Genomic DNA, 20930 nt, shown 5'->3' with positions numbered 1-20930 from the left:
TTCCCGCTGGATATACTTGCTCGGGTGGCGTGGTTACCCCTGGTGGCAGCATATCCATATCGAGCCTGGTTACTAGATTTTGCGGCAGTAGCCTCCCTGAGTACTCCCTGACATTCCCCTGGCCGAGTGTTGACCTTGCCATCTGCTGGGTCGTTCCCAGAGGTGACAATGCATCTATCTTTTCCTACAAGGACTGGTTGTCCCTTTGTAGCCCTATCACTGCCTGCTGCAAGGATGTCATCCCTTGGCGCAACTACTGTACCGGATCCGGTTGTGACGCTCCTAGGAGACGGGCTCCTGTCAGGTGTCCTGGTGATCCTGGGCGCTGCGGACTCCCATCCCTATTAGGCTTGGGCACAGGATTGATAACTGGTGATTTGCCAGCCTTCCTTGCTCCCAGATCTGTGATTTTGGGGGAGTAAGGAGGCTTTGCTGATACTTGGGGCTGAGCCTGGCCTGCAGTCACTCAGGTGGCAGGGACCGCCGTTGTTGGAACACCGGAGGTTGCTGGCGTCGCCCCTACTACTGAAGTTTGCACTGATGTACTCATCGGATCAGATACGTTCTGACTGGATCCTGACATGACCAACTATAGAGATGTTAGGATATATCGAAAAGAGGTATTTTAACAAAGATTTAACCACAACGCCCCACGGTGAGCGCCAAACTGTTTTGGTAAGATTTTACCGACTAAAAGTTTGTGAGTCAATGCGGCTATTCCAATTAAAATACGATATTAAGGACTGAAGTAGATCAGTAGTAAGAACACAACGAGAACGAAATTAAACAACTAGTGCGAAGAAAAAACAAACGAAAAAGAAAAAGAGACAAATGACACAAGCAAAATGGTGACGCGGGAAACCCAAAATGTGGGGAAAATCGCGGGGGGAATGGTATCCCGCCAATGATCCACTAGTAATAATAGTATTCGAGGATAAACCTAACTGGAAAAATCAGGAGGAACAGCAGAAAAACTCCAAATGGCTAAGTACAAATGACACGAATGGTGTATATGATCCTAAGTATGTTAATTATTGAGTGTTGCAGGTTGGTGAATGATATTTCTTCGAGTGGAGTGAATGAGGAATGAAGAATGCCTTGAATGTGATATTTGTTGCTCTTTTATAGCCTTTCTTGGGGTGGTTGCACGTGCTCCCTACATATGCTTCACTCCCTACGAAATAGGAAGTGGTTGCTGACTTTGTCAAATCTCCTACTGATAACCGCAATGTTCCTGCTGACCATTTCAACGTTCCTGCTGGCTGTTTGTTATTTACTTCAACCGTGGCTTTCGTATTACTTGAATGTCCAGGTTTATCCCCCCTTGTTCCTCCTTGCGTCTAGCAGCCTACTGCCTTGTCATTAATCTGTGTGCCTTTGTTTTTCCCAAATAGCGAGTTGCCACGTCATGATGAAAATGAGAGGGTATTTTTACCCATACAGTACAGTGTGAGTGTCTACTCCAAAATGGATCTGATCAAGTACTTGTTTGAAAAACCAGTGCTAAATGGAAGAATGTCGAGATGGACCCTCATGTTATTAGAATTCGATCTCAAATATGTACCTCTAAAAGTGATCAAAGGAAGGGCGTCGCCAATTTCCTTGCCGACAATCCAATTGAAGAAACAGAAGTCATTGACACTTGGTCATTTCCCGACGAAAACGTGGCACACGTCGAGAATGACATATGGGATTTGTATTTCGATGGAGCATCGAACTATATGAGATATGGAGTGGGTATACTTCTTATCTCACCAACAGGTAAACACGTGTCCGTGTCCATCAAGCTGGATTTCAATGTCATAAACAACGCCGCTGAATATGAAGCATGTTTGCTTGGTCTACGCAGTGCTCTAGACTTAGGTGTGAAGAAATTGTTAGTACATGGAGACTCATCCCTTGTGATCAATCAAGTGGGTGGGTCATGGAAAATTAAGAGCCAAAGTTTGGCCCCATATCAAACCAGAATCGAAGAATGGGAAAATACTTCGAAGATATTCGATATGTTCACCTCCCAAAAGAGGAAAATCAGTTTGCAGATGCATTGTCCAAGCTGGCTGCCTTGATCAACATTCCCGACCACATAGACAGTATGCCAATATGTGTCGAACGAAGATCATCACCTACCTATGTAAATGCAATCAATGATGCCGAGGAAGGTGAAATCGAACCCTAGTACACAGTGATTTTGAAATTCAAGGAAACAGGAGAGTATCCTCCCGACCTTGACACGTGTGGGAAGCGCGCTTTGAGAATGTTATCCGCCCAATTCATTAAGACCAATGACGGGCAGTTGTATAAGAAGACGGCTTAAGGTGTTTTGTTGCGATGCATCGATAGACCGAAAACTAAAATGGTTATGGAAGAAGTCCATGATGGTGAATGTGGGCCACACATGAGTGCCCATATGTTAGTCCGTAAGATCATAAGGCTCAGTTATTATTGGACAACGATGGAAACATATTGTTGCAAATACGTCAGGCATTGTCACAATTGTTAGATATTCACAAATATACAGCATGTGGCACCTTCTATATTATACACCATGACGTCACCCTGGCCATTTTCAACCTGGGGAATCGACATCATTGGAAAAGTAAACCCATCAGGAACTGGAGGGCACTGTTTTATCCTAGTTGCAATTGACTACTTCACGAAGTGGGGAGAGGCTAAGTCTTACAAAGTGTTAAAAGCGAAGCAAGTAGCACAATTCATCCAAAATGACATCGTTTGCCGGTACGGAGTACCACATGAATTCATCAGCGACCATGGAACTCATTTCTAACTTGAAACCACAGTTATACTTGAGAAGTATAAAATCAAACATCACAAGTCATCACCGTACAGACCACATACAAATGGTGCGGTAGAGGCTGCTAAAAAAACAGTTACAGCCATTTTGAGAAAAATGTCAGACAATTATAAAGAGTGGCCTGAGAAAATACCCTTCGCATTATGGGGGTATAGAACTTCAATCAGAACAGCCACGGAAGCAACCTTGTATTACTTGGTATATGGAATGGAAGCGGTTCAACCAGTTGAACTGGAAATACCATCCCTAAGGATCCTACTAGAAAGCCAGGTTCCTAAAGAAGATTGGGTTCAAGCAAGATTTGATTCACTAGTCATGCTCGGCAAGCGGCGTTTGAACGCATTGTACCATGTCCAACTCTACCAGAAAAGGATAGAGAGAGCTTTCAACAAAAAGATGAAACCAAGGTGAATTAGTGAGGGTGATGTGGTTCTCAAGTCGGTTAGAGCTTTGTTACCTATTGACCCGAGGGGTAAGTTAAAACCAAATTGGGAAGGCCCGTATTTGGTAAAGAAGATTTTGTCAGGAGGTGATGTTCGATTAACAGATTTGGATGGGAATGACTTCACAAATCCTACAAATTTGGACCAGCTGAAGAAATAATATCCTTGATAACCTCATTCTCAAATGTTATGAAATAATTTTTGAATTGCAAATGTTTTTAGAATAAGTTGTGAGTTATTTGTCAACACTGCATGAAATATTTTATGTGAGAAGACTGAGAACTACACACTCGGTTTGATTCTGTTACAAAGCAGATACGTAGGCAACTCTTAGTTAAGAGTACAACTGAAACATGTAAAACAAAAATGAAATTTTTGATGCAGTAACTGGGGATTTCTAATAAATAATAAGTTTTTATTTATTCTAAATTCCGGGAGAAGCCCGTTACAATATTTTATTTCGGGGGAAGCCCATCACACACAACTAAAAAGGAAAGCACACAAACAGTAATAGTAATAGTAGATAGTAATGTCGAAGACTACTCTTTCCTACCCTCAGCCGGGCCGCACGCCCCATAACGACGAGACGAAGTCTCACCCATCATAACTCGGGCTCTTTTCTTCGAAGGAATCATCAATTCTTCCCGAGGGCCCAGTCTGTCTTTCACACTAGGGCGAGGACCAAGTCTTTCTGCAAGTATCAACCAACTTTCACTTCTCAGACCTAACCTCTTCCACACAACTGAAACCATTGAGTTAGTCCTAGGAGTCCAGTCAGTCTTTGTTTTGGGCCTAGATGAAATCGGGGTCGTCCCAGTAAAGAATTCTCGGGTCTTCTCCCCTTTCTTGTGGTATTTGTAATCAACGGCTTCATCCTTGTAAAGTTCCCTCCGGGCCATGAGAGAAGGCTCAATAGTTCCGCTGCAAATAAGAGGGTGACACCCAAGTAGAAGAAAATGGCTCAGAAATATGCCGAATAGTCCTCCGAGTCCAGGACTCTAACCATGCCTTGCACCTCGCGAGAGTCACTCCTTGGACTTGGCCGCGAACAGGCTCAACAGCGGGGATCCGTTGGTGACGACCGACCTGTCGAAGAACACGGTCTGGGTAGATATGGGTGGACCACTCCAAGCCCAAAAGAGTGAGATGTCTGGTTCTATCAGTTTCAGACAAACCAGTAACTGCGGTAAGGCTAAGCCAAGGTAAAGCCCATCTAACATGTAACCCAGCATTGGCAGAAAGCCGATGTCGCCAGAAAGGCTCCTTCTTCCCAGTAGAAAACTGACGATGACGAGAAGTAAAGCTTCTCACTTCATATGTACCCGGAACTTTCGGTGGATCAACCGACTCGAGTCTCTCACATAGCCAGATCTGTGAAAAAGGGCCGAGAAAGCGAATTAGACTATAGGAAATGATGTCAAAGCCCACTGAAAAGAAAGGAGGTGGGCGAAGCGAAAAAAGAAAGAAAAAATAAAAAAAATACGAAAAGAAAAAAAAAAGAAAAAAAAGAAAAAAGAAAAAAGAAAAAGAAGAAAAGAAAAAACGAAAAAAGAAGAAGAAAAAACGCTGAAAAGAGAAAAAGGAGAAAACAACAAAAGACATACCTGTAGAAGACGGGTTGATCCAGTATAAGCAAGGTTTGGGCTGACCTTCCGAGCATCTAACCCAACAATGATTTCAGCAAGAATGAGCCAAGCAGGGCTCCAACGCTGCACCATCTGTTCGACGATCCGAATGAACTTCGCCTTACCGTAACAAATTGGTACCTCAATATTCCCTTCAAAAGCATAAAGATAAAGCATAATCAATCCAAAAGCCCTACGACGAAACGCCGTAGGAATCAAGGGGTCGTCAGCACGACCAAATGTTTGAGCAATAGCGAGTAAGTTTACTCGTTACCCATCAACGAAGGCACGTGCCTCACCACGCGACAAACCAAGGAAATCACAGTACTTGTTAGCCCATCCCCTCGGAAAGTCGGGAATAACAGGAGTTAGCTCAATCTTCCAACCTCCTAGAAGTGCAATTTCTTCTAGAAAGGGACAAATCTCTCCTTCTGGAAAGGCAAAAACCTGATGGGTAAGGTCCCAGAATCTTAAGCATTCATCATGGAAGACAGTTTCTGGCAAGACCTGTCTCAGCGGGACTAGTTGTTTCAATCTCGTATCAATAAGTATTTGAGAATCCAACCCCTTGAAATCAGAAGCCCAAGATGACATGGTTTTTCGAAGAAAATTCATGCTTAACAAAAGTTTTGTGAAGAAAAGAATAAGAAGTTATGATTTGCCTCCTATTATGATCTCCTTATATAGGAAAAACAAAGAGAGAGTTCCAATGGTTTTAAGAAAGTCTTGCTTGCCGCCCAAGCAACTGGCCGAAGCCTTGGGGCGCGGGCCTCCGGGTTTCCTTACCACCCTTTATCGTTTGTTGCACAAGAGTTCGTTGTCGCGGGCTTTACTAGTGTTTCGCGGGCCAGAATGGCCAATCTACATTTTTTATCCCCAGCGAGTCCATGCTTGAATATAAAAACCGTACGCACTTACGGATTTTTTACGGGTTATGCCTTTTAAGGGTCAATCCCCGACTCAGAAACTCGAAACATGTCTACTCATCGTTTTCTATAAAATTTCAAAAATTCAAATATTCCGGGCGAAGCCCATTTTCAAAGTAAAACTTTAGCTCAAGGCGAGCCCATATTCAAAATGAGATGATCCCGGGCAAAGCCCATTTTCAAAGTAAAACTTTAGCTCCGGGCGAGGCCCATATTCAAAATGAAATGATTTTGGGTGAAGCCCATTTTTTAATTCCGGATGAAGCCCATCGGGCCTGAAACCCAATTCAATGTTTAGTTCGGGCCTCGAGCCCATCCATGTGAGCTATGATTTTCGAAAGTTCGGGCTAGTATTATGTGATTTCCGTTATGATATATGTCCAAGTTTAAGCAGGTACGCTTCAGCGAAGCACCCTAAGGTAAGAAACATTAGACCCAATGCAACTGGGGGCTCTGTCGCTTTCAAAGCTCCAGAGACCGTCACAATGATGTATGGAGAAGTCTCCACCAAGTAAAGGAATCCGTGTCAGGTTGCTAAGATGAAAATATTCCCCAGCAGAATGCTACCAGTGATATTACAACAACGCTGCTCAAAGTTGGGCCCCAATGATGAAGGCTGTTAACTATAGTGGGTGACAGTACGGGAGAAGTATCTATAATATATGATAGCAAACCCCTCGGGAAAAAACCCGTCCATTTGGCCATAGTTAGCAGAATGCCAAGACCAATATATGTCGAACTACGATGCAGGTTTGATTCCGTCACAACGGATACGTAGGCACCTAAGGATAAGGCTCAATCCACCATATATGCAAGTTTATGGGTCGACGACCAATGATAATGATTTGATGCAATAGAAGCAAAGTCAATCTCCAACAAAGTTTTAGGTAGGTATGATCTCTTCTTATGGCTGACGATCTTACATACGCAAGTCTAATAGACTCTAAACGACCCGCGGAATCCTCAGGTCGAGAGGGACCTGGGGTATACTTTGACTTTCGTCTTGTCCAAGCCTCAGTCAAAGTGGGGATTCTGTAGATACCCGTATCCGTCGATATTGGAATTTAAAGAAATCCCGACAAAACACCCGATGATAATAGGACACATGTTTACTTACATCGCTCGTTAGCCGATTTCATTTTGAGATGCGGGATAAGCGTTATTTGACGGTTTTATAATTTAAATGAAATTTAAATTATTTTGAAATAAATGAAATTTATTTCATCGGTTTTCTTTATTTTCTCGTTTATTTAAAATTTAAGCTTTTATAATTTATTTGAAAAAAAAAATTATCGTTCAAAGTTTTTATTTTGAATTTATTTGAAATAATATATGTGACGGTTTCATTTTATCGCTTTATTTTAATTTGAAAAGTTAATTTAAAGCGGTTTTAAACGAGGTTTTCAAACGGTTTTTAAGCTCGATTTTAAGACGATTTTAAGCACGATTTTTGGACGGATTTTGAGGCTTGCTTTGACACAACCCATCCCCTCAAAGATCCCAGGTTCGAACCCCACTACACTCACCCTTTCTCCTCCCTTTTTCCACCCCAAACCCACAACATACCCTCCCCCGTCCCCTGTTTTTCCCGAGCCCAAACACCACCCAAACACCAACCCAACCCATCCAACACCACACCCAAGACCTAGCCCATGACCCAACACCCAACCTAGCCCAACCTTTGACCAAACCCGCACCAAAACCCACCCAAACAACCCGTACCCTGTTTTGCCGTGCAAAATAAGGGCTCAACCCGTTTCTTTTCGAGCCCTATCCAACCCCCACTCCCTTCCCTAGTTTTACTTACTTGCTCCCCAAGTATAGAAGATATTCTACCCCATTTAAACAGCTCACGAAATCCCTCCCATAACCGAAAAAATATCCCTTTCTCTATCCTTTCCAGAACCAACTCAATCTCCTTCCACCTTCCATATCTCGTCCCAACTCCCTTTCCCCTTCCACAACCCAACCCTACACCTGGGAAATGACCTAACTGAAAAGAATAATATCATATTATTCTAGTAAATATTTGCAGTATATATAATCTTATAGTTTAAGGATAGATATAATTTGTTGCTTATTTGTAGGAGATATAGAAGGGAAAGAGATAATAAAAGATTGTATGTAGAAGTGTATATAAGCTAGGGTTGTATCAACGTTTGAGCTATGAATCAATAACATACTTCATCATCATTCTGGTATCTTAAATTTCTCATGGTATCCTGAGCCTAAAAGATCCAAATTTTTTTTCTCATAAAATTCACAACGAAAATATTAAACTCATCTTGTTTCATCATGCCTGGAGATGATACAAAATCGAAAGGAGGAGGGAGTGGTCCAAAGACAATTCCCATGACGTCTCCGCTATATCTTCATCCCTCTGACAGTCCTAGTTTGAATGTCACGCAAATAATATTCGATGGCACAAACTATGATATGTGGTCGGAGGCCGTAAAGAATGGATTGGATGCGAAGAATAAGTTAGCATTTCTTGAAGGAAAGGTGAAGAAACCAGTGAGCGATGAAGAAGAAGACAGCCTTGAATTGGTCGCGTGGCGGCAGTGCAATGCGATGTTGCGAGCGTGGCTTCGGAATGTGATAGATCCGAAGTTACATCCGAGTATCACCTTTGCTCAACCAATTGAAGATGTTTGGGAGGAGTTACGGGGCAGGTACTCGGCTGGGAATGCTCCCAGAATTCATCAACTAAAGAGTTAGTTGAATGAATGCAAGCAAGGCCAAGAGACGGTAGTTGAATATTACACCAGGCTTAAAATTATTTGGGATGAGTTAGCAAAATACAGTAAAATCAAAGGCTGCAGTTGCGGGGCAGCAGCTTCCATAGCAAAGGAGAAAGAGGAAGAGAAAGTACATCAGTTTCTGATGGGGTTGGATTCGAAGTTGTATGGACAGGTTCGAACAAACTTACTGATGGAGGACCCAATTGCAGATTTAAACCGTGTCTATGCCTTGGTACTCAGAGAAGAAAGACACGCCTCATTTACCAAAGTAAAAGAGGAACGCAATGATGCTGCGATGTCTGTCAAATTTCATAGCGGGAAAGGAAGGAGCAACTATGCCGTAGAGATGATGCGGGAGAATCGTAGTACCTACCACCACAATGCACTCATTGCAAGAAATACTATCATACGGAGGAGAATTGCTATGATAAACATGGGTACGAGGAGGTGAAGGCACGGGAAAGAGGAAGAGGCAGAAGAGGAAGTGGAAGCAGCCGTGGGAATGGCAACCGTGGCCGAGGCAGGGGACGCGGAAACCACCAGCAACACTTTAGAATAGAAAAGGAAAAACAGAGGATCAAGGGAAGTCCAATATTCCGTTTACCAATGCGAAATAGAGAGGTTGCGGATTCTCATAAGTGCAAGCCCCGAGGGAAAAGATAAACTCCAAGGTATGAAATTAACCGTTGACATTGAATGGTTAATTGACAAATGAGCATCTCACCACATGACGGGAAAGCAAGAATGCTTAGAAAATACGTGACGAAGATCGTTCCACTGTGAGTCTACCTGATGGTAGACGTGTTGAGGCAACAATTCATGGGGAAGTGAAATTAAGCGAGAATTTCGTGTTAAAAGACGTGTTATTTGTGCCATCTCTTACTTGCGATCTTATTTCCGTCCATAGCTAATTCATGAAAATAATTGTCTAATTACCTTTTATCCGGATTATTGTGAAATGCAGGATCGGACTACGAAGATGATGATTGGACGGGGTGAGCATAGAAGAGGGGTATATTATTATCAGCCGGACAAGATCAAGGTTGCGGGTCGAATGACGGTTGAAAAAGATAGTCGTTTATGGCATAGAAGGGTTGGTCATCCTTCAAAGAGTATTTTTTCTCAGTTTTCTAATTTGGTTGGACATAATTTAATTTGGAATTCTGATACAATTTGTGATTCATGTTGTCGTGCAAAACAATCACGTACTCCGTTTAAGCCTAATAATAGTAGATGTGACGTTTTATTTGGCCTTATACATTGTGACATTTGGGGGAAATACAAGGTAGCAAGCTTGACCCGTGCACATTATTTTCTCACCATCGTCGATGACCATAGTCGGGGAGTATAGGTTTATTTAATGAAAGAAAAGAGTGAAGCGGGTGATTACATGAAAATTTTCTGTCAAATGGTAAAGAATCAATTCGAGAAAAGTGTGAAAATAATACAAAGCGATAATGGAACGGAGTTATTGTCCGGTTCTATGCAAAGTTATTACGAAGAAATGGGATATTATTTCGCACTAGCAATGTAGATACACCCCAACAAAATGGTCGGGTTGAGAGAAAGCACCGTCACATACTCGAGAAAGCGAGAGCATTACGTTTTCAAGGGGGGCTACCTTTGCATTTTTGGGGGGAATGTATTATGACCGCAGCTTATCTAATAAACCGAGCACCCACGCCTTTACTTGATGGAAAAACCCCATTCGAAATTTTATATCGTAAGCAGCCTAGACTAGACAATTTGAAGGTTTTGGGTTGTTTATGCTATGCTCATAATAAGGATCGAACCCGAGACAAGTTCGGGGAACGGGGAAAGAGGTGTGTTTTTATTGGGTATCCACATAGTAAGAAAGGGTGGAAAGTTTATGACTTGAAAGAAAAACAGGTCTTTGTTTCTCGAGATGTCATTTTTTACGATAATGTCTACCCTTATTCTGTTTCAACAAATGAATATTTATCACAACAAGACCCAAATAATAGGCATGAAACCATTCTTGACAACGACAAAATTGTCGAGTACAAAGAATGATGACGAAAAGGATCTTGTTGTGAGGGGGAGTGACGATGAAACAGTTTCAAATGCATTCAAACAGTGTAGAAAATACAAATGACGATGGTGAAGAAAACCCGACGAAAAACGAGCGGTTGACCCGACGAAAACGAACAGCCGAGGTGACGGGTGTGCAATCTGGGCAGGAAACGATGGGTAGAGGAGCAAGGGAAAAATTTGAACCCGCATGGAAGAAGGATTATTACTGTAAGTCGACAAGAATAATTACCCCAAGCTCGAATGCTCATCACGCCCAATCAAAGTCTTCAAAGTCGTTACTCGTTATCCTTTAGACAATTATGTTGTGACGAACTGTTTTTCCAATACTCACAAAGCTTTCCTAGCAACTATTGACAAAGGGCGCGAGCCAACTTGTTATAGTGAAGCAGCGAAGGACAGAAAGTGGAGAGAAGCAATGAGTAAGGAAATAGAAGCATTGGAGAAGAATGAAACTTGGAAGGTTGTCACTTTGCCGAAAGGGAAGAAGCCCATAGGATACAAATGGGTGTACAAAATTAAGTACAAAGCAGACGGTACCGTGGAGCGATACAAAGCTCGATTAGGGCGCAAGGCTTCACTCAAGTGGAGGGTGTCGACTTCCATGAAACCTATGCACCAGTGGTAAAGATGACAAGTGTGCGATGTATGCTAGCTGTGGCCGTGTCAAAGGGTTGGACCATCGAAAAATTAGATGTGAACAATGCTTTTTTGCACGGAGATCTTGAGGAAGAAGTATACATGAAAATACCTCAAGGATTCGAAAAAGGAGGAGGAAATAAGGTATGTAGATTACTCAAATCAATTTACGGTTTAAAACAAGCTTCACGTAATTGGTTTGCAAAATTAACTATTTCCATGAAGAAATATGGTTTCATTCAATCAATGGCGGATAACTCTCTTTTTACTTACAACCGAGATGGGTGTTTTGTCGGAGTTCTTGTTTATGTGGACGACATGATTGTGGTGAGTAATGACCAAGAGGCATGTGCAAAATTCAGGGCATTCTTGGACAGGAGCTTCGGAATTAAGGACTTAGGGAGATTGAAATTCTTTCTTGGAATAGAAGTGGCTCACGGCAAAGGTGGCTTATTTCTCAATCAACGGAAGAATGCTATGAACATCATAGAGGAGACGGGAATGAAGAGAGCTAGGACGGCATATACACCAATACGGCAGAGGCATAATTTATCACTAGCCAAAGGGTATGTGTTAAAGGATATTATGAAATACCGTCGTCTAATTGGAAGGTTAGTCTACTTAACCATTACAAGGCCGGACCTAGTATACACGGTGCACATACTTTCACAATTTGTCAACGAGCCAAGAAAGGAGCATTGGGAAGCGGCTTTAAGAGTCGTGAGGTACATAAAGCGAAACCCGAGCAAGGGTATCACGATGAAGAAAGGAACTGACTTGCAAATTAAAGGATAATATTGTGACTCGGATTACGCAAGTTGTCCATTGACAAGGAGATCGATAAGTGGTTATTTCGTCTCATTGGGACAATCGCCTATTTCATGGCGAGCTAAGAAACAGTAACAAAGATGGCGAAGTCAACTACCGGTGAAGCCGAATATAGAGCCATGGGGGCTGCAACAAGCGAGCTAATATGGGTGAAATCTTTCCTCGCATCTTTGGGTGTATTTCACACTGATTCAATGGAATTATATTGTGACAATCAAGCAGCTAGTTACATAGCTAAGAATCCGGTTTTCCATGATAGGACGAAGCACATAGAGATAGATTGTCACTTTGTGCGACAACACCTTGTCTCGAAGGAAATCAAAACGTCACATGTAAGAAGTAAAGAGCAAATAGCGGACTTGTTCACAAAGGCGCTAAGCGGAGAAACTTTTGATCATTTGCAGTTCAAGTTGGGACTCGGTGTACCTAGAGCTCCAACTTGAGGGGGAGTGAAAAGAATAATATCATATTATTCTAGTAAATATTTGCAGTATATATAATCTTATAGTTTAAGGATAGATATAATTTGTTGCTTATTTGTAGGAGATATAGACGGGAAAGAGATAATAAAAGATTGTATGTAGAAGTGTATATAACCTAGTACCCCTACCCCGTTTCCTATATAAACCAACACCCACACACCATAAAACAGGACGAAAAAAGGAGACAAATACAACACACTCAACACGGCTCAAAACCCTAGCAAACTACCATCAATCTCATGTAAGAAAGCTGTCATAAACTCCTCTTATACCCAGAAACAAAGTACAAGATTCATACAAAGGAATAGACAAGCATTAGAGCATCGATTTGCTCTCTTGTTTGTGTTTTCCCGCATCTTGGACAGCCTCTGTTCACGTCCATTTCTCTTTGTTTTTAAATCGTTTTTACTATTTTTGTTTGCTAAATTTTGAATCTTTGGAGTCTAAGGATTCCAGAACATCTTTCGGATTTAGATTTGAGCAAGAAATGAAGTCACAATCGTTGTTTGAAAATCGTTGTACGAAGTAAAACAAAATCGCGTTTTATTGGAACTCGTGTGAACTGCACTGCACCTCTTCTCACTCGTTTTTAATCACTTTAAAATACTTTTTGTTTCTATTTTTTGCTAAAGTTTGAATCTTTGGAGTCTAAGGATTTCAGAATATCTTTCAGACTCAGATTTAAGTAAGAAACGAAGTCACAATCTTCATTTGAAAATCGTTGCACGAAGTGCCTTTTACGCGAGAAAATTGTTTTGTTTTTCGAAATTGTTTTTGTTAAATTGTTCCGAGTGGTGTCCAAGTCTACATGTAAGTTAAGGGTGCACAAAATCCCATCTCTTTCTCTTCCTTTTGCTCGTGTATGTCACGACCTAGGGCCCTTATTGCTCGTTTTTATCGTCTTTGGATTGTTGTCTCATGTTAGTTAATATCTTGCATAATTATTATTTGACGATGGTTTAATTGCTATTTAGAATAAATATTATGCTAATCATATGCTCGTATTTCAATTTATGACGATAATATGTTAATTAGAATAATTATCATGTTTAGTTTATAAAATGAAACAATTTGTTAATTGCATGACGATAATATGTTTTAAATTAATTAAAATGAAATTTTAGTTAGTTTAATTCGTTCTCACATGATTTATATTTGTTTTAATTTTAGTTACGAAGTAATTAGAATAATTCACATGTTTATTTGTTTTATTTGATTTGTGATGCATGTACGTTGCTTGTATCGTTTATCATTGTTAAATTGCAACTTGGCCAAAATAATGTGTAGAAAGCATGTTAAATGAATTAGACATTCATAGGTCATACAAAACCCGACATAGGACGATTTAAATGAATTTCTTTAAAGAATTTAAATGAATTCATCTCTTCTTATGACGATTTCTCGCTAGTTGAATTGCGCATGCTTAGCATCCGATTCATTGCACTCGATGACTGGAATAGTCAACATTGACCACCCATTAGGCCGTGTGCTTGGCCATGTTTTGTCTTGACCTTCGTGCCACTTTGGTTTGTTTTTTTGTTTTGTTTTATTTAATTATTATGGTTTTATCTCAATTGTTATTGTAATTTAATCGTTGTAATTATTATAATTAATTCAAGCAATGTAATTTGTACTTTAAAATATGGGTCTAGTAAGTCCTTTATTTTGAGTCAAAATGGTTTTACAAAACCTTTGCTTTAGTTGGTTAAATTGAAGTATTTAATCAATTAAATCGAAGTGAGTGCGCAATACGATGATAAGGCTAAGGACGAAGTCCTATGTGAGCCATGGCCTCATCATTGGCACGTTTTTCGAGGCCTAAGTAGGCGAGTCAAACGTGAGTCAATTGTCATGTTTTGGCAATTGTATTTAGATCGAGTTGTATCTTTAATTCAATTGTTTGCACATCGAGTCGACGAGAATCGTCTGGGTTGTAATAGCTAGTTCCCCAATGGCTCCCCCATACTCATCTAAAATGTTTGTGAATGCTTGTTAGTATTGTTCAAATCAACCTCACATGCTAAATCACTTGGACAAAGTAGATTAGATGAATTAAATGATTAGAAACCAAGCTCACATGTTAGGATCAAAAATGGTGTTTTGCATTCTCTTACAACGAATCGTAATCTTGTCCATGTTGGGAAATGTGTCCTCAACAATAGTGCGATCACATGATTTAAGTATCATTATTAAATCTCATTTTAAAGAATACAATTGGGAAGTATTTTTACTGTCAACTGGTCAACATATATCGGTAATGATTGGCTGACTAGAGTTTGACATTACTGTCGTGCGACGGTGGTGATCAGTTGACCCCCTAGGTCATACCTATAGGGCAACACTCTTAATTGATCATTTAATTAATCGTATAATGTTACGAGTTAATTAAATTACTTGAAAATTGACGGATGATTTTGGAAGTAAAATTTACGTATCACATTGAAATGTGATTAAATGAGATACGGTCTGAGTAATTGAATTGTATCATTACTCAGATGAAATTATTGTTTGAAGAAACAATTAAATTTGAATGAATTATTATAAATACGATTTATAAATTGGTGAAATATTTTGGTACAAGTAATTGTGAATTACTAAGTCGGTTTTGTATATGACGTATTTTTATTAATACGTTGATTTTTAATATGTTAAAAATACATAACAAATTTATGTTACATATGACATGTGACATATTGACAATTGACAAAAATAATATGGAACCCATATTATCCAATGTGCCGAAAATTGGAGGAATATTAGGTAAATATTAAGTTGTTCTTATTAGTGGTAAACAATATAATTACCTACTAAACTAGCCTTGCATGCCTATGGTTCATTATCAAGAACAACTAGGGCATGCATTGACTCTTTTGTTCCTCCACCTCCCACCGGTTTTGGGGAAGAAAAATGCTTGAGATTTTTCTTATTATTTTGCCTAATATTCACTAAGAAGGAGTTAGTGTTTATTCATTCTTTTACTCATCCAAAATAAGATTTCTAGAGAGACAAAAATTCTCTCTTCTTCTTCTCTCCCATAACTGAAAATATTAAGAGTTTATAATATTTTTGGGTCATTTTTCACAAAATTAATATTCTACTAGTTCATATATTATTACTCTTATTAAGAGTAAGCCTTGGGTATTATTCCTTGGGAGAGATCCTACACTTGGATCTTTGTTCATCCAAAAAGAAAGCTCAAGAACAAAAGAAAAGGAGATTTCTTTTGTGCCCATTTGAACCGAAAACACCCAATGTAAGGATATGATTTCTCCTCTATTTTACTCACTTGTTTGCATGCTTAAAATCCATGTTTAATTTTATGACAAATTAAATCATAACATATATGAATATGTAATTATTTAGATCTAGTTTTCTTCAATTGGTATCAGAGCCATGGTTGTTTGCATGCAAATCGGTTAAAAGTTTTTCCGAGTTATAAGAATAACATATAAAACTTGTAAAATTTGTGTTATTATGATATATCACGAAATTAATTCATGCATGTTAATATTTCTGGTCCTAAAATGTTTTAGGATATTTTGGTTAATTTTACGGATTTTTATTGTTCATATTATACAATAATGGCATTTAAATATGATTTTATGAGTAAAAATGTCATTTTCGGTCTAAAATTAGCTATACTTCGAATTTTCAGTTGATTTTTGTATATGTTGTCACATATATTATTTTGAGATAATCTGTAAATTTTCATAATTTTTGGACTTGTTATGCTCGAAAAATGGATTTTTCATTATTAAATTCGGATTTAAGTGAAAAATAGGTTAATATGAGTTAAATTTCGAATCTGGTCATAGAAAATTAATATGTTGTCACATGAAATTTTACAAGATGTGTGTAAAATAATTGACTATAAAGAAGTCTTTTTGCATGATTTATGGATTTTTGAAGAAAAATAGCATAAATAGTGACATTATTAGTGAAAAATTAATAAATCATAATCTATGACTTAGGAAAAACGTCTAATGTTGCCTTTTATTATCTTTTTCAGATCTAAAATTGAAAAGTTAATGAATATAATTTTTCCATGTTTTTATGATTATTTTATTAAAAATCGATAAACCGCAACATTGTTTTTCCGGAAAAATTTCGAAATTTTTAACCTAATATTTTGAACATTATGAGTGTCATGGTATTTTTCCAGAATGTTCATGAGTTTAAATTTCAAATTTTGAATTTATTTGAAATTTTGTGATTTATTTGAAGTTTATAGCTTATTTTTGTAATTTTTGGTCCATTTATGAACAATTTTATAAAATATGGGTTAATTATGGTCAAATTATTAGTGAAGACTAAATTTTGAGTCCTAAGAGGTTAGGGTAATTAACTTATGCATAAATATGAGTTTATGTATTTTTGTGATTATAAAAATGTTGAAATCACGCAAACTGTAAAACCGAGTAATATACGATATTGGCTAATTAAAGGCGATTTAGCATAAAATTGAGCATGTTCATACATATTATAATGCTGCATTTTTCTTTATGATTGTCATAATTTTAATTTATGTAATTTTGAATTATGTAATTTTACTTAGTATGGCCTTAGATTTTAATTGGTATTTCCCGAAATGTATGGGAATATCGATTCGGTTGTAATTTTATTGTGATCTCGTATCACCATTTTGTAATTTAATAGATTTATTTTATTTTAGTTACAAATGTATAATAGGAAATTATGTAATTTATTTATGTAATTTTATTCATTCCGGAGTTCCCAAAGACGGATTTCTTCAAGAATGGCGATACATAAAGACCGTGTTACCCCGAGATGCGTGCCACAACCGAAGTTCAAGGGACCAATGGAGTTGGTTTCCGAATATGTAATAGTTAAATAGTTTTTCTATTTTAGGAAAGGCCATACTAGGATTTATTTATTTTTATGCTTGCATTTTATTTTATGTCGCATGCATCGCTAAATCGCCATAACTAAAACATTCATCCTTATTTTATCGAGTTTATCGACCGTGTCAATTAAAATTATCATAGTTCACCGCTTTAGTTCACTTAAAACGTGATAGATAATAAATTGACAGGACCTCTCGCTAAAACAATCAATTGAGACATAGCCTTACCAAATAGTAGAAACCATGAAAACCTATTTCGCGAGGGAGTGCACTCGGCCCTACCGGGGTACAAACCTTGTTACGTAGGGGAAGTGGGTGATGAATGTTAATCCACCGAATTCATGTTGATAAGGGATGAATCGGCCCTACCGTGCCCAAGTTGATATGGATTTGGATCATGGACACATTCATTCGAAATTTGGATTGAACTCAACAAAAGTTTTTGATAAGGGATGTATCGGCCCTACCGTGCCCTTGTCGAATGTGTTTTGGGCTAAAGATAATTGTTAAATGTAATATTATCGACCAAGAGTTCTAAAAGTAGAATCGATTAAACGTTAATCCACCGAGTTATATTGATAAAGGATGAATCGGCCCTACCGTGCCTAAGTCGATATGAATTTGGGTCTTGGAATCATTTATTATAGTTGGGTAGAGGTCACTATATAAATGTTCATATCTTGTTAATTTGCAAGTATGATTTAAAAAGACAAATGTTAATATTTCCTTTTCCTCCATATTTGTAGTTCTTTACAATGAATCCAACAAATGCTACCGCACCGATAACTATTGAGTCATATCACAATGTTTTTGACGACGTTTGCTCCAACAATGATTTCGATACAACTAGAGAACTTCATTTTGGGATAGGTTCGGATGGAAACCTTAACTTCATCACTTCTTCTAAACCACCTACTACTACTAGACCTCGTGTGAGTCCGTCTCAGGAAGACTACCTCATACAATCTATAGGATCTTTGTCTCTGGAAGATAAAGATGCCAAAGCTAGTGGGAGCTCAAGCAATCAAGTTCTTGCTTCCAAGGGCAAAAAGTTCAAGAAGAAAGGAAAGAAAATCAAAAACTTCAAGCAAGTTAATGATGAGTGCCATTATTGCTATGGCATGGGACATTGGCTTAGGAATTGTCTCGTATATTTGCGAAATATAAGGGAAGGACTCATTACTCCAAAAGGTACAATTCCTAAAGAAATTTATGTTATTGATATAAATTATACTTCCACTACGACATGGGTACTAGATACCGGTTGTGGTTCTCACCTTTGTAATCATTTACAAGGTTTAAGAGATGTGGAGAGGCTTAGCAAGGGAGATGTGGATCTACGCCTTGGAAATGGAGCTCGGGTAGCGGCTGAATCCAAAGGAACTTATGTTTTAGCTTTGCCTAATGGATTTGAGTTGTATTTGCATAATTGTTTTTATGTGCCTACACTCTCTAAAAACATTATTTCAATCGCCATGCTAGACATGGACGGTTTTTGTTTTGTCATTAAGAACAATCATTGTACTATTTCTAGGAACGACTTGGTTATAGGCCAAGCTTCCTCTATCAATGACATTTACATTTTAGAGACCTCAAATCCGACTAATGATATTTATAACATTCAATCAAAGAAACTCAAAACAAGTGACCCAAGTGAAGCGTTCATTTGGCATTGTCAATTAGGTCACATAAACGAGAATCGCATCAAAAGATTAATTTCAACTAATGTGATTACACCATTTGATTATCAATCATATGGTACATGCGAATATTGCCTACTTGGCAAAATGACTCGTAATCCTTTTAGTGGTAAAGGGACACGAGCTAGTGAACTATTGGGACTCATACACACCGATGTATGTGGCTCAATGAGTATCACCGCTCGTGGAAATTATGACTACTTTATAACTTTCACTGACGACTTGAGTAGACATGGGTATGTCTATTTAATGAAGCATAAGAGTGAAGCGTTTGGGAAATTCAAAGAGTTTCAAAACGAAGTAGAGAACCAATTGAACAAAAGGATTAAGGCACTACGATCCGATCGTGGTGGTGAATACCTTAGCCTTGAATTTGATTCACACTTGAAAGGTTGTGGTATTATATCACAACTTACTCCACCCGGAACACCACAACTCAATGGTGTTGCCGAAAGGAGGAATCGAACCCTACTTGATATGGTTCGCTCCATGATGAGTCAAACCGAGTTACCGAACTCGTTTTGGGGATTTGCGATTCAAACCGCAATTCGAGCTTTGAACAATAGTCCCACTAAGTCCACCGAAAAGACTCCATATGAGATGTGGACGGGAAAAATCCCCAATATATACTACATGAAGATTTGGGGATGTGATGCTTACGTCAAAACTAAGAACGACAAAAAGCTTGCCCCAAGTTCCGAAAAATGCATCTTTGTAGGTTACCCCTCGACCTCTCGAGGATACTACTTCTACAAACCTCAAGATAACAAAGTGTTTGTGTCTTGTGAGGCTGTCTTCTTAGAAAGAGAATTTATTTCTAAGAGACAGAGTGGGAGAAATTTTGAACTTGATGAAGTTCAAGAGCCACAAACCGAGGTAGAGACGCAAGAAGAAGTTCCTTCGTCGTCTAATGCGGTTGTACCTCCTCCACTAAGAAGGACGGGTCGAGAAATTCGCCATCCCGATCGATATGTGGGACTTATCGAGGAAGATGGAACACTTGATGTGTTACTTATGGAAAGTGACGAGCCCGCCACCTACAAGGCTGCAATCTCTAGTCCAAATTCCTCCTTATGGCTTGAAGCCATGAAGTCCGAAATGGATTCTATGCATAAAAACCATGTTTGGGACTTGGTAGATTTGCCTAAAGGGGCAAGACCCCTTCAATGCAAATGGATATTCAAAATCAAGAATGGCATAGAAGGACATGATGATGTCTACAAAGCTAGGCTAGTGGCAAAAGGATTTACCCAAGTCCAAGGTCTCCATTATGATGAGACCTTCGCCCCCGTAGCCATGCTAAGATCCATACGGATTTTGTTAGCGATTGCCGCATTTCATGACTATGAAATATGGCAAATGGATGTCAAAACCGCTTTTCTAAATGGGCATTTAGAAGAGGAGGTGTACATGATACAACCCGAAGGTTTTGTTGATTCTAAAAATCCTAACAAGGTGTGCAAGCTTAAGAGATCTATTTATGGTCTTAAGCAAGCATCTAGAAGTTGGAATCATCGATTCAATCATGTTATAAAGGAAAATGGTTTCACTCGAAGTGTTGAGGAACCATGTTTATACATGAAATTCAGTGGGAGCAATGTTGTGTTCCTAATCTTGTATGTCGATGACATACTACTCATTGGAAATGATATTCCAATGTTGTCTTCTGTTAAGAAGTGGTTAGGTAACCACTTCCAAATGAAGGATTTAGGAGAGGCACAACGCATATTAGGTATCCGGATCCATAGAGATAGATCCAAGAGGATATTGGCACTAAGTCAAGAGTCTTATGTTGATAAGATTCTTCGACGGTTCAGC

At 38.9% G+C, this 20930-nt stretch overlaps 1 protein-coding gene across 1 annotated transcript; it reads left to right on the top strand.

Annotated features, from left to right (window-relative positions):
• Positions 1–1975: 1975 nt before the first annotated feature.
• Positions 1976–3223, top strand: LOC141649726 (uncharacterized). The gene is made up of 2 exons (XM_074458408.1): positions 1976–2159; positions 2799–3223. The coding sequence occupies exons 1-2, from the start codon at positions 1976–1978 to the stop codon at positions 3221–3223; spliced, it is 609 nt and encodes a 202-aa protein (XP_074314509.1).
• Positions 3224–20930: the final 17707 nt, after the last annotated feature.

Source organism: Silene latifolia, chromosome 3 (genome assembly GCF_048544455.1).
Source record: "Silene latifolia isolate original U9 population chromosome 3, ASM4854445v1, whole genome shotgun sequence".
NCBI lineage: Eukaryota > Viridiplantae > Streptophyta > Magnoliopsida > Caryophyllales > Caryophyllaceae > Silene > Silene latifolia.
This window is presented reverse-complemented; position numbering and strand designations above follow the sequence as displayed.

Coding starts and splice junctions, on each gene's coding strand:
- LOC141649726 (XM_074458408.1), top strand. CDS start 1,976: ATGGGAAAATACTTCGAAGATATTCGATATGTTCACCTCCCAAAAGAG. Junction 2,160..2,798: donor AATCAATGATGCCGAGGAAG/GTGAAATCGAAC, acceptor TTGAAACCACAG/TTATACTTGAGAAGTATAAA.